At 37.9% G+C, this 14,439-nt stretch overlaps 2 protein-coding genes across 2 annotated transcripts; both read right to left on the minus strand.

Moving 5' to 3' along the window:
* Positions 1-1,110: 1,110 nt before the first annotated feature.
* Positions 1,111-6,336, minus strand: LOC137720213 (uncharacterized). The gene is made up of 9 exons (XM_068459252.2): positions 6,212-6,336; positions 4,266-5,893; positions 3,851-4,077; positions 3,424-3,756; positions 2,659-2,905; positions 2,417-2,545; positions 2,118-2,333; positions 1,756-1,879; positions 1,111-1,591 (listed from the first exon to the last, which is right to left on the minus strand). The coding sequence occupies exons 2-9, from the start codon at positions 5,808-5,810 to the stop codon at positions 1,353-1,355; spliced, it is 3,060 nt and encodes a 1,019-aa protein (XP_068315353.2). The 5' UTR covers positions 5,811-5,893; positions 6,212-6,336; the 3' UTR covers positions 1,111-1,352.
* Positions 6,337-8,907: 2,571 nt separating this feature from the next.
* On the minus strand, positions 8,908-12,291 carry LOC137720644 (ras-related protein RABE1a). The gene is made up of 9 exons (XM_068459733.2): positions 12,097-12,291; positions 11,859-11,984; positions 11,000-11,072; positions 10,685-10,785; positions 10,439-10,504; positions 9,874-9,971; positions 9,590-9,652; positions 9,415-9,510; positions 8,908-9,319 (listed from the first exon to the last, which is right to left on the minus strand). The coding sequence occupies exons 2-9, from the start codon at positions 11,932-11,934 to the stop codon at positions 9,248-9,250; spliced, it is 645 nt and encodes a 214-aa protein (XP_068315834.2). The 5' UTR covers positions 11,935-11,984; positions 12,097-12,291; the 3' UTR covers positions 8,908-9,247.
* Positions 12,292-14,439: the final 2,148 nt, after the last annotated feature.

The following is a 14,439-nucleotide window of genomic DNA, read 5'->3' on the forward strand; positions in this document are numbered from 1 at the left end:
TCGAATTGATACTAAAATAAAATGCTTTTGCCAACTCCCCTAGTAGTTGCCTGCAGCTGCGCATGCGTGCACACGTATACTACTACAAGTAAGAAATTTTGATTTTTCAGATTGACTTAGATTTTTGACAGAAAATACTCTACACATGAAACCTTTCATGATCTTTGGCTATGTCACTCTCTCTTTTGGTTCTACATGATGAGAGAGATAAAGAGAAAAACTTTCAGGTTATGATAGAAATGGAGAAATAAGAGATACGCAACGTGAAAACTTATGGTTTATTTGATAACCATTTTGTTTTTAGGCTATAGTTTTGAATTTTTATGCTAGAGACAAAATGAAAAAATACGAAAGAAATGAGGAATTGAAAAGGATGAAGAGAGGTGGTTGGAGAGAGAAATTAAATGAAGATTACATAAAAACAAAATCTTGAAAGTAAAAACAACTTAAAATTGTCTTTTAATATTTTATCTTTCATTTTGTCATTCCATACGCATTTCTTCTCTGCGCTTTATCATTCCTTCAAACCCCCTCCTTTTCATTGTTTCTTTCTCCTACATAATTTTCCTCTGTATATAGCATAAATAAGAAAATACAATTTTGCAAAGAAATAATAAAATGATGATCATTTAATTCAAGGATCGTATAATTTTGGAATTAAATTATTTTGATAGGCATGATCTATGAATAATAATGAATTAAAATATACATTATTCAAATTGTTGAAAAAAATTACAAAGAAAACTACAAAATGTGTCAAAAAAATACCTCTCCTGATCCTAGCCTATAATGATTTTCCTTTGTATATAGCCAAAAAAAAAAATGAAGACTAAAAGTTAAATGAATAGATTATCAACGTCTTATAAGCCCATGCCTATTTTTGAGCAACTTACTCGAGTCATTTGCACATCATCACATTCTTGTTCTGGTGTGAGATACATGCCGCCGAAGACATCAATTTAAAGAAATTCAGGGAGTGGAAAAGACAAGACTTAAAACTGCGAATTAATATAATCATGCTTAACCAAATATTTCAATTATATCATAATATATAACGGGAAATAACCAAAAAAAAAAAAAAAAAATCCAAAAAAATATTATCATCCGGAATGGCCTAACCAACCTTGTGTCATTACTATAAAGCAGCTTGACATTATTCTCAAAACACTTGATCACCACATTAAGAAACAGAGAGATCTTATTCTCCCAGACGCCGCTCTCGCTTACATGGCATACCACGGTGAAAAACCACCATTTGAATCAACAAAAGTTGAGGACAGAAAAATTCAGACAGTATTATACGAAGATATATAAACACGTGGTTGTTTGGTTTTCGGTAAGTATGGCAGACTTCAACTGGGAAACTCAATTGGCTCCTTCTGTACCGCTTTGTGTACAATCTCACTTTGTTCCTTCAAATGAACTGTATAGAAACCAGTGGCCGTGGCAGCTGATGGAGCACGGCCAACATATTTGATGTCGTCGAAAGTTCCTCTACCCAGGGACTTCATGGCAGTGCTAAGGCGGGGTGCAATATAGCTGTAGGCGCCCATGTTCATCGGCTCTTCCTGGACCCAAACTATCTCAGCATCTGCAGGGACCAAATAAGGAATGTGTCAACCTCATGATGTCAGCAAAATTTAGCCCCCAGAAAGAACAAAAAACCCCATCACCCTGAGCCTCATAGCATTATATACATCACCAAAAATTTTCGACATTCCATTAATCATTATGTACAGAGTCCAGACTACATACTTGGATATCGCTTCAGCTCTCTCTGGATGAGGTCATACGGGAAAGGGCAAAGCTGTTCCACTCTACAAATTGCGACATCCTTTGCTTCAACCTTTCTTCGCTCTTCATCAAGCTCATAATAAAGCTGTACAGGATAGAAGATAGAATAAACATTTTGTCCCACGTTCAGGTAAAATAGTACAAATTACAAATCATAATTATCTACAAGTCAAGATAATGATCTACTTCTGTCAGGTTTTGCTTTTCATACTAGTCAATTGATTACTTTACTGGAAAAACCATAACGCAATTAGAAGTCAAACAACATGTACATGCATGCATTTGTGTGCTTATATATGGAGGAAAACTAGGAATATAATTACCTTGCCGGAGCACAGGACCAGCCGTCTAATACCCTCCTCCAGATCAGAGTGGTCATTCTGGTCCTTTATGAGGCGCTTAAATCTGGTCCCCTGCTTGTCAAAACCTGGGTGACCTTGCACATCATCAAACTCAGATAGATTTGATTTGCAATCCTTGTGCCGTAACAGGTTTTTAGGAGCCATCACAATAAGAGGCTTGCGGAATTCCCTGTGTAACTGGAGATAAGGAAAAATGTCAGCACATGCAGAAACTCATCACGATGCTGGAAAAAATTGATAAATGAAATATTTCCACTCACCTGACGACGCAGAACATGGAAGTAGTTGGCAGGAGTTGTCACGTTCACAACCTGCCAATTGCATTCCTGAATTTGCTTTCGAAGTGTGGGATCCATCTCAGGTATGACAAAAGGATGGTCATCACTCATCTGTAAAAACATTAGGTAACGGTATTAGTTCAGGATGCATACCAGACACTACTGTTGCCCAAAGGAAAAAGGGAAGATGGGGGAGGAGTGAACCATATTTGACAAACGAATACCTGAAGAAATCGCTCCAGTCGGGCACTAGAATGTTCAGGGCCCTGGCCATCGTAACCATGAGGAAGCAGCACAACAAGCCCAGTTTGACGAAGCCACTTGGACTCCCCACTACTCAAAAACTGATCAAAGATAACTTGAGCTCCGTTTGCAAAATCACCAAATTGAGCTTCCCAGATCACTAAAGCATTTGGACTCTCCATCGAGTAACCCAATTCAAATCCAAGAACACCAAATTCCGAGAGTGAGCTGTAAATACAAAGACAATTAGCTTGTATAGAAGACGAATTAAATATGTACTATTCAGTGTCTCATAAGCCATGTTGCGCGGTCTGTCAGTCCAACTATCTTTAAGATGGAGCACAGCAGCAAGAGGTGGCATATTAACACATTGAGTTGTATAAACCATAGAGAAGCAAGTTTTAGGGGATATGTGGACGATGTTCATGAATAAAAGAAGTAAACCATGGTGTAATGAATACAACATGTATATCAAATAGAATGTTGGGAACTGAAATCGCCCCTAACATGGACTCATGGCCAAACATCACCATTTCTTCTTACATTATACAGTACAGTACAAGGGAATGCTAATGAATCAAATTCTGGATCACTACATTAAAGCACGAGAAAACTCTGGACTGAACCTAACCAAATAAAAAACAATGGTCAAAATCTTCTATGCATTTATAGATATTTTAACAACCAAAAAAACAAGTAAAGGATCCTTGCAGAAGGGAACAGTACAACAAATAATCACGCTTTACCTGTTGCTAACTGTAAACATTTCCTCATCTTGGCCAGCCGTAATATGGTCAAGAGGGCAATACTTTTCCCCAGTTTCCTGGTCGTGAATAACAGAATGCCGATGACTAAATGTACCTCTTTCAACATCCTGACCACTCAGTCGAACATGGTTACCTTCTACTAGTAGTGTAGCAAAGGCAAGTGCTTCCGCAACTGCCCAATCAATTCCTTCACCAGTTGCAATCATTTGTGCACGTTGTTCATACACCTTCTTTACTGCCCTGTGAGGCTTTAAAGTTTCTGGAAGGGCTGTAACTGCTTTGCCAACACTCTTCAAAATCTCTGGTTTTACCCTGTATAGCAGCATATAAAATTCATTAAAAATACAATTAAATAAAATCGGATATTGCGAAGAACAGGTGAAACTGGTAGAAAACAATGCTCTACCCAGTATTCCGGATACGAGAAATCTGTTCAGGTGACTTATATCCAGACCAATGGGATGAAAGCCAGTCCCTTCTTTGAAGAGTGTAATCCTTGCTAGCCAAGAATTCTTCATTGAGAATTTCATTAACCTTGCTTTGTATCCTTTCAATGTCTTCTTTGGCTACTTGTCCAGACTCTAGAAGTTTGTTCTGGTAGATTGTTAGAGCTGAGGGATGATTCCGAATAACCTGCAAATCCCCAATTAAGTAGGAAAAAAAATCAGGAGTCAGCTTTGCACATCTCAATAGCTGCACCATATAATATACCAGGACACAATAAGGAAAGGACTTTGAGATTTATAATGAAAAAAAGAAATTTTCTTCCTTCAGTCAATTAAGAAAATCAAATATTTAATTAATAGAAAATAAGGTCTAACCTTGTACATTTTGGGCTGCGTGAAAGAGGGCTCATCAATCTCATTATGCCCAAATCGACGATAGCACACTAAATCAACCACAACATCAGAATGGAAGGTCTGGCGCCATTCAGCTGCAAGCTCACACACATGAACGACTGCCTCCACATCATCAGCATTTACATGAAAAATAGGGGCATTCAATGCTTTGGCAACATCAGTACAATACTGTGACGATCTTCCAGACATTGGATCAGTTGTGAAAGCAACTTGGTTGTTCACCACAATGTGTATAGTCCCACCAGTGGTATAGTTCGGAAGAGCACTTAGATGAAGAGTCTCGTAGACCACACCTTGTCCAGCAAAGCTACCATCTCCATGAATCAAGACACCCATATTCTTGGTCCTGTCCGCATCATTTGAATAATATTGTTTTGCTCTAGTTTTTCCAACAACAACGGGGTCCACAGCTTCCAAATGACTTGGATTTGCAACCAAAGATAAATGGATTCTCTTCCCACCTCTAGTGGGTCGATCATAAGAGGTTCCCAGGTGATACTTGACATCACCAGTCCCTGTGTAGAGCCCATCTTCATCCACGGGCTTTGTTCCACCACTGAATTCACTAAATATGTGACGCAAAGGTTTCCGAACCACATTACCCAATACATTCAGTCTGCCTCTGTGAGACATTCCAATAACTATGCTCTCAACCCCGAGATCAGCAGACCTATCAAACATCTCCTTCATGCCGGGAATAAGAGTTTCTCCCCCTTCAAGCCCAAACCTCTTTGCTGCTGTCCACTTAGTGGCTAAGAAGTTCTCAAACTGTGTACTCCAAATAAGCCTATCAAGAATAACCTCACGACGCTGCCTATTATATTGCATTGATGTAGGAGTCTCAATCTTATCTCTCAACCAGTTACATCTCTCACGATCTGCAATGTGCATATACTCATACCCAATGGTCCCACAGTAAGCCTGCTCAAGCCGGGTCAATATGGACCTAAGGGTCTGCACAGGACGGTTCTCAGACAAAAACCCAGCCATCCTCCAGACCCCCAAAAAGAACTCTCTATCAAGATCAGCCTCAGTGAACCCATATAGAGCAGGGTCAAGATCATCTGGGATTTCTCTCTCTTCCAAACCCAAAGGGTCCAATTTAGCTTTCATGTGACCATTGACCTGGTATGCCCTCACAAGCAACAACAGACGCATACTCTCTTGAATGGTCTGGCCCGAAATTCCGGGCGAGGTAGAGGCCTGACCCACAAAATTCCTAAAGAAATTGTCCCACGACTCATCAACGCTATTGGGGTCGGCTTCCCAAGCCCTCTGAAGCCCCTCCAAATAAACACTGCTGGTTCCATCTAAGAAACTATCAGTTAGCCTAGACAAGGGTACGGGTCGTGGAACCGGGGCAGCCTTCGATTTAGGTATTGTGGTGTGAAAGTCTCGGCTTTGGGACGGAAGAACCCGCCTCCTAGCTGCATAGGACCCGCTATTCGATAAACGTCTCCTAATGGCGAGCTTTGCCACACCAGACCCAGCTCTAAACCACGACATAGCTACCAACCCAATCTATCAATCACAAAAACTTTATCCCAATTCACCTCCCAACGCTCAGACCTTCCCAATCATAAAAAACCCTGATCAAACCAATCAAAAAACAGATAAAATAATTATACTAATTATCACACATTAATCTACTCATAACACACACTACGAGTTCATGAACTTGGATGATTAGAAAGATCAAGAATTTGATGACATTAAATATATAAAAAGTTAACAAAACCAATCGATAACTATCAATGACCAGTTTGATCAACAGAGAAACGAAACCGTTCCATGAACTGTATACTTCGTGGACGAGAAGTTTCGTTTTCGTTTCGGTTGCCTCTACAGAAACGGCATTAAACTACCGAAAGATGCGAGCTTGGAATCAATGGAGATTAGGGATTTACCTGGAAGTGGGAGTTGAGTTGAACCAAATCGCTGGGAAGCGACGGTGACTATTCTGAGCTTTTCTGGAAAGCTAGCTTATATTTTCCAAGGATATTTGAGGAATGGTCCTGAATTATGATTGAATTGTGATGTTGGTCCTGAACTAAGGATTCATTACATTTTAGTCCTCAAACTTTATAAAATGCGGCTGGAGCGTTAGTCCTTCCTTCGTAACCAATTCTGTTAGGTACTGTTTGGTACGTGGGACGGGACAGAACAGAGTGGGACAAAGCGTTCCGTCCCACGTTTGGTGCGTCTAAAACGGGTGGAACGAGTTGTTCCACGGGACGAGTTTTGGGTGAATTTTCGTTCCACCTCACCCCCCTGGAACAACTCGTTCCACATCCGTGGAACACAAAATTATAACCTCTCCGTCTCCTTCTTCTTGCTCCTTGTTTCCATCCGAGGGTATCTTTGCTCCCACTCTGTTCCATTTCGTCCTGTCCCGACCCGTCCCGTCCCATTCCGTTTCGTCCCGTCCCGTCTGCATACCAAACGATACCTTAAATTCTTACCCATGTTTGCTAGTGCGAGGGACTCAATGCACTTTTTGTAGAGGGACCAAATCTAATAAATTTTTTATTGGGGAACAAGAGCTATAATTTGATGATAGTTCGCTGACTATTCCTCCAATTTCCTCTTTATCCATTTCCAATTTTTTTTTTCTTTTTCTGGTCAATTGTCGAAACCAAATCAAATCTTACTTCCTGATTTTTTTTAAGAGAATTTTAACGAAAAGTCCGTGGTACTATTTATTTTAACGAAAAAATTATATTTTTACACTAAAAAGTCAATCCTAGTACTATTTACTTTACCCTTTATTTTGTCCTTATCATTAAAACTCAAAATTTTCAAACAATTTTCCTTAGGTTTCCTTTTTTTTAAATTATTTTATTGTAGGTGTTAAAAGAGGCACAAGTCTGACCTAGCCCAAGAAAAATTAGAACAGTAATGAATTCGTTTCATGTAAATTTTTTTTAAGCCTAATTTTATTTTAACGAATGAGGAATATATAAATTATTTACACACTTTGATGCTTTTTACATTTTTTTTTTTCTAACAGTTAGATGAAATAATTCAGAATAGAATTATAAAATAAACGCAAATGGAGAAGAGCAGTAAAAAATTATAAGTGCAAAAATCATTTTCCCATAAATAATGCCCAACTATTGTTTTGGTTAGCGGGTCCCCAAGATATATTCTTCCTTGTTCTGGTTTGCTTCCTTTTAGTCTTCCTTCTAACTTTCCTTGTTTGGTTCTTTTTTGAAGGGAATTGGATTCCATCCAGATTACTTTTAATCATTTTATCGTATATTGTACGGTCATAAATTATTTAATTTTTTATTTAAAATTAAATAACAAAGAGTATCTGACAAAAACTGGTTGCACGATGTACGATGAACGATTAGAATGTTCCCCACAAAATGGATCCCGAGAGGATCCTTTTCCTTTTTGAAGAGCTTTGGTGTTCGCTCAAATTAGTCGCACCATTCAATTCAAATACTGCTAAGCTAACAGGTCATTCCTTCTTAGATGTAAATTATAAGCTAACATTAAAGGTAACTTACAAGTAACGAGCCAAGCACATTTCATCCGATACTTTGTAACATTTGTGGTGTATATCAGCCCTCATAGAAAGAAGGCATATTATATAATCCATATTTTAGGCCATCTCTAACCAAAATAGCTAAACATAATCTTATCTAGAATTATAACCCTGTAAGAAATTATATTTAAATAAATAGTGTTAGATCATATTTATATATCATCTCCAATTGAATGGGCTAAAACATAGTCCCTCAATAATTTATTATTTTTAAGTTTGCTCTCTTTTTTTTCTTTTTTTTTTTGTCAGATGATAGATTTGTTAGATTAGATGTTAAATTATAAAGCTGACGAAATTCAAATCCACGCCGTGATACAAGGATAAACTCCCCTCTACCACTGTGATAGAGGTCAACTTACTTTTTAAGTTTGTTCTTTCGAGCCCACTCTGATGCTTTTTATTGAAAACATTACGTGGAAACAGTTTTAATCATGCTTTGGTCCATTTCATCCATTGGATTACATGGAGAATGGCAGAATCGGGCTTGGAGGGTGGCTGAAAGTAGCCAGCCCGTTAGCCTTTTGGCTAACTTTTGACCTGGTGAGTTCCACACATTTTTTGCCCAATCTTTCGTTGGAGATGAGTTTTTTACTAAAACGGGTCATTTTTCAGCACATAGCCTTTTAGGCCTTATTAACATTTGGATCAATATGTGCGGGATGTGCATTTACATCTTGTTTATTTTGCAATGACACTAATCTAAACTACTCTAATTTACGAGAAAGGAGAAACAAAATCGGAAGCAAGTGGACGGGCAAGCTACAGTGGCCAAATTGGCCCAACCCATATATGCTTCATTCCATTTTTATTAGCAGCTTACAGAGCTTTGTTGCTCACTCAAAGCAGCTGCAGCATTCGATACTGCAGCCCTAAAAGTCACTTTGCCTATGTACACAGTCTGCTAAATCTGCTGACCTCTCACCCAGATCCGAATTCAGCTTACTGTATAGATTGTAGAAAGGTTCGGGCGTTCGATCAGTTCTTTAATCGTCTAATCAGTATCAGTATATCATAAAGAATGTGGAGAAACAATGACCAATGATAAAAACATGAGATGAATGATGGGTTTACTGCAGAAAGGTAATTCACATTGTTTGAACTTTGAAGACATACTCAATAATATCAGTCAAACTAGGCAAAGTGAACACCTAAAGCTCTATCTTGAAAATAACCTGATTATCTATCTACATCAGGACAGGCAACAAACAGAACCGAAAGATGATGAAAGAGTAGAAGTGTCATTGTAAATTCCAGAATTACGAGGAAAAAAAAACTACTTTTACTACTAATGCAGGTAGTTGAGAGACCTAAGAGAGGCGCCCCCCACGGAGTTATCAAGGTTTACCTCAAATCCACATCACTACAACCAACAGAACCTTCCCTCTTTTTACTAACCGCAGCATGATGAGTTTTGCGCAGCTTGACCATCGGCTCTGTCTTCGTTAATCCTAAGTGTCTGAGGCTGAAACCATCGAAACCAAATGAGTTCATCAACATTTTGAGAGAAGAGTTGGGGGGGCAAGAAAAGGATTCCCACTTTGGGGAGGATGAAAATACCTCAGTGCCCCTAGCATCAGATTCTGCAAGTCTCTGTTTGATATCCCTGGCTATTGAAAAAAAGACCTCCTCCACATTCAGGTTTGTCTTTGCACTCTGCAGAACATTTTCTTTCAATATAAACGGAACGGAATTGATTATGTAGTCAAAATACCAAAGGCATATTACAACTTACAGTTTCAAAGAACTTGATACCAAACTCATCAGCAAGAGCTTGACCCCTAGACGTCGGCACAGCCTAAGAAAATAGATAATTAAAGCTTGGGCATGCTCGCACAAACAAACACATGCAAAAATAGAAGGATAGGGATAGAGCATGCAATTCCTAGCATCCTCATGTGAACCAAATAGGATAATAAACTCATCACAGCTCATCCTTTCTACTTCTTTCACCGGGTTAGAAAGAATAAAAAATAAAAAAGAGCATTTCCTGCAAGTGAAAAAATACAAATTACACACCCTTCTGCTTTCATCCATATCAGCTTTGTTTCCCACCAGAATCTTGTTGACATTGACAGAAGCATGCTGCTCAATGTTGCGAATCCAGTTTCTAATGTCTGCACATGAATATACAATTACCCTAAGAAGCGCTAGATTGAACTATAAAATTTAGGGAACTTTAATGAAAAGCTCCCAGTACTGTTCACTTTAACGAAAAATCACATTTTTACACTAAAAAGTCAATCCTGGTACTATTCACCTTACCCTTTATTTTGTCCTTGTCGTTAAAATTCAAAGTTTTCAAGTCCCTTCCATTAGTTTTCCTTAAAATTTTACACAGAGATGAAAGAAGTGCCACCGGCGGTTTTAATCATCCACCAATGAATTAACGGTCAAACTGAAAAGATCTACACCAGTTTAAGCACACCCAAAATGAACCACAAGGTTGAAATGTCTACAACTCTACATCCCAATTTGTTAGAATTTGGATTATTATAACATAAATAGATAAGCAAAATGAACATAAAATCAGCATGCTATCAAAAATTCATATACTGAGGGTAAAGGAAAAACGAGAAGTTACTGTTGAAAGATGACTCATCGGTAACATCATACACCAACAAAATACCCATGGCTCCTCGATAGTAAGCTGCAGAGCATAACATAAATATGTAAGGAAACTCCTGAAGAACAATAAATGAGGACACAATTAAAAATAAATAAAAATCATCTCTAAGAAAGGAACCCCTGCCCCTGCTCTTCTATTGTCAGCAGCAACTGTCTATTTTCCAATTTAAAATTATCCATCTGTAAAATCTCAAACATAAACCTGTTGTAATTGTTCGAAATCGTTCTTGACCAGCTGTATCCCAGATTTGCAATTTAATCCGTTTGCCATCAAGCTCGATTGTTCTTATCTTGAAATCAATCCTGTCAACAAAGGACTATCTAAGAGATGCTAAACAAAGATGAATCTTCATCAAGAAAACACAACGTAATAGTTCCTTATGACATATTTCTACAGCAGCTTTAAGCAGTAGCTAATGACCATGTCCTAACTGACTTAATATATTGGTTCATAAAACTTGTTCACTTGCTAAAGTTTCCAGATACAAAAATTGAAACAGTTTTTACGGAAACAAACCCAATAGTGGTGATAAAACTAGTTGTGAAGGAGCCGTCAGAGAAACGCAAAAGCAGACAACTCTTGCCAACACCTGAAATTACAGCAGAAATGTTTTTATATTTTAAAACCAAGAAGTTTATAAGCGAAACTAAAAATATCTCCCAAATAAAGACCAATTTACATCCTTTTTTTTTAATACACAAGATCCAGGACACCATCCAAACAAATCAAATCCTTCTTTGTGTCTCAAAGCAACTTCAAAAGCAATAATCCCAACTGAAGCCAAAACCATGAGCCCCAGCACAGCTCTTATTTATCCTTTATGCAGTTATTCACATCAAGTATTAACAAAAGGTTAAAAAGCTCTTCAACCCCCGAAAGACAGTACAATGCACATATGGTCATTGTTCGTACTCGCACTCACTCTCTTGTTATTTTTGATCAGGAACACCTTGTAATTCATACCGAGTCAGATTAGAGTCGGATATTACTCTCGCATTCTGTTTTCATTTCGATACCTAAAAAAGTTATGTAGAAATATGATTATACTCACTCTCTTAGTCTCCATCAAACCCAAAACTGGATCTTTCATACAAAACCATCTAATTACACACACATACAGGTCCCTAAAACACTAAATTTATCAAAAATTGCAAGCATTCAAAATTTCAAACTTGACACAACTAAATATCACCCTACACCCACTATATTGCAACAGAAAATACTTCCAAAAAAGACTTTTTTAATTTTCGTTTGAAGTACATTGCCCATCAGAAATACCAAAGTAAAGCAAAACCACGTTAGATCTCAAAAAGTTCAAATTCCAATTCTCAAATTCCATAATTTTCTCGGGAACCAAACAGAAACGATGACTAACCACTGTCCCCAATGAGGAGAAGCTTGATGAGATAATCGTAATCGGTCCGACCCCTTGCCGGTTGCGCAGTCGCCATGGATTGATTGATTCTAACACCGACCCCTAATTCCAAATCCAAACCACTCTCTGCAACCCATATTTCACAACCAAAAAATCAACAAAAAAACAAAATCTAAGGAACTGCAGGAGATCGCAGAGGAGAGAAAGAGATAGAGAGAGAGAGAGAGAGGAGATAAACCTTTCGAAGAAGCTTAAAGCGGGCGGTCGTCGGCGACGCAAAAAGGATCCAATATCTTTGGGACGACGTAGGTTACAGAAATTTGAGTTCTTGGGCTGTCCCTGTATAATACGCGGGTCACTCGGCACTGTATGGGACCGCACTGTATCTCCCTGCACCCGCCTTCACTTGATATTTTCCCGGTTTTTCTTTTGCGAGTAAAATCTAAAATTCTTTGCTATTTATTGGTGTGCCACCAAATAAAAATTCTAAGGGCTGAATTCGATAGTAACGTTATGAGAGGGTATTTAGAAGATAACTTCAACGATAAGAAAATTAGACTTGAAACTCGAAGCTCATTAGAAATTACTCAAAATTAAAAGTTACATCAACCGCTAGTAGCAAATGCATTCTAGTAGAACTCTCCTTGATATCTCAGCTTTATCCTTTTGGTGATTGCAGAGATTGATAAGTACAAATACATAAAATATCTATCATCTTCTATATGGAGCAAAAATTGTATTCCAATTTATCCTTCGAAATTGGATGACCACTAAAATTAAAAAGTGAGGTTACCCACACGTAATAGAATACAACAATCGGTAAGAGAATAAAACACTAATTAGAGTCAGAGTGAAAATATCATACACATATATGTATGCTAATTTGAATGAAATGATGCGGATTTCAATGATTGGATTATTACAAATATTAATTAACATACCTTTTTTCTATTGATGACATATTTAATTTGCAAATTTAATTTTAAAATTTTGATCTTTTCATCATTATCTTTAAGATAATGGATTAGTATCCAGTTCGAGATTTTTGAATTGATAATTAATCCAACAAAAAGAAAATGATTTTGGCAAACTTTGGTTTTTTGAGGTTCTGTATGTTTCGTATTAGGCCCCTAAGGCCCCATGTTATTTTGGGCCATAACACCTTTACAAGCCCAAATACTCACATACCTAGGCAATTTAATAATTTATTACTTTACTTCTCAATGGTGCATGTTAACTCCCAAATTTAAAGAAAATAATTTTATGATCCGATAAGAGTTAAAAGAAATTTTACACACTTTTGCAAGTGTGTGATTGCAAATATTTGAAGTATTATATAACGAGAGGTTTGGCTTTCCACGAACTAACGTAGGCAAAAGTCATATTTATCGAATCAAACGATAAAAATTAATATTTAATAAGATGTATCTGACTTAAGCTGAAATCGTCTAAAACTCTTGACAGAGACAGTTTAAGCGTCAGCTCTTGCCTCAAGCGCTTCACGATGCCAGTTTAGGAAGAAAGTTATAGCTAATAAAAATTAATCAATAACACTTTTTAGCCTCCAACCTCGTACACTATTAGAACGGCAAAAAAGATTTGAAGGCTAGATTTCGTCTTTAACCCATGACCCTTACACACCCCAATAGACAGGGTCTCAAAGTTCAATTTAGAATATTTGAAAGCCAACAAAAAAACAAATGAAAAAATAATTGGAAAGTGAGAGAAAAGGTGGATGGGAAGGAACACAAAAAGTTGTGCTTGGAGTATATCCTGAGAAGATACCCTACCCACACCTTCCCTCCACCTACAAAACGTCATAACGCGCCCATGTTTTATAACCTTTCCAACATGAAGAGCTCTTGAACACCATCATCATCCACCTTCTTGCTTCTCCAACTTCTTCGTCCTCGGCGCCTCGTTGCCAATGGAAGTCGGGAGTGGCGGCGGAGATACCATTGGTGGTGGTCGAGTTGGTGGTGACCATGCTGTTGCTACTGCCAACGAAGATGACGCAGACGACGACGAAAAAGCTAATTGAAATTTGAAAGTCATGTTGGTTGGCTTTGATGGTAGCTAGGGCAACTACAGATCTTTGGCAGTATCCGCAATCTTTTATCTTTGTGTTGTTTTCCGATTTAAGCGTGACATCCTTCCTCAGGGGCCATGCTAATCGTGGTGTTGTTAACTTTAATATCATGCTTCAAAAACCAGTACTACTTATGCCACCACCAGTTCCACTACTGCTAGGTCAAGGGGGGACAGTCCTCCAGTATTGGCATTAATAAAATCCCTGCTGGTTTATGTAGTCTCTTGTTCTCAGACATCACATTTTTCTTTTTTATCTCGGTAATATGAAAATACGATAATCGATAAGATATTCTCTAAGTCATTCTGCACTTCACCGATGCATGAAAATAAAGAAAAAAACGGAGAGCATAATATTTTAAAGTGCTAGTAACAGTGCCGTCCATTAACCATGCATGATTTTTATTGTGGGATTTAGTAGATCCACGTGGGCCATTAAAGCACTTAGGAGTCCATTTTGTATGGTTTTAATGATTCTCTATCTTTCATCAAT

Source organism: Pyrus communis, chromosome 1 (assembly GCF_041283825.1).
Source record: "Pyrus communis isolate YQ-2024b chromosome 1, ASM4128382v1, whole genome shotgun sequence".
Classification (NCBI taxonomy): domain Eukaryota; kingdom Viridiplantae; phylum Streptophyta; class Magnoliopsida; order Rosales; family Rosaceae; genus Pyrus; species Pyrus communis.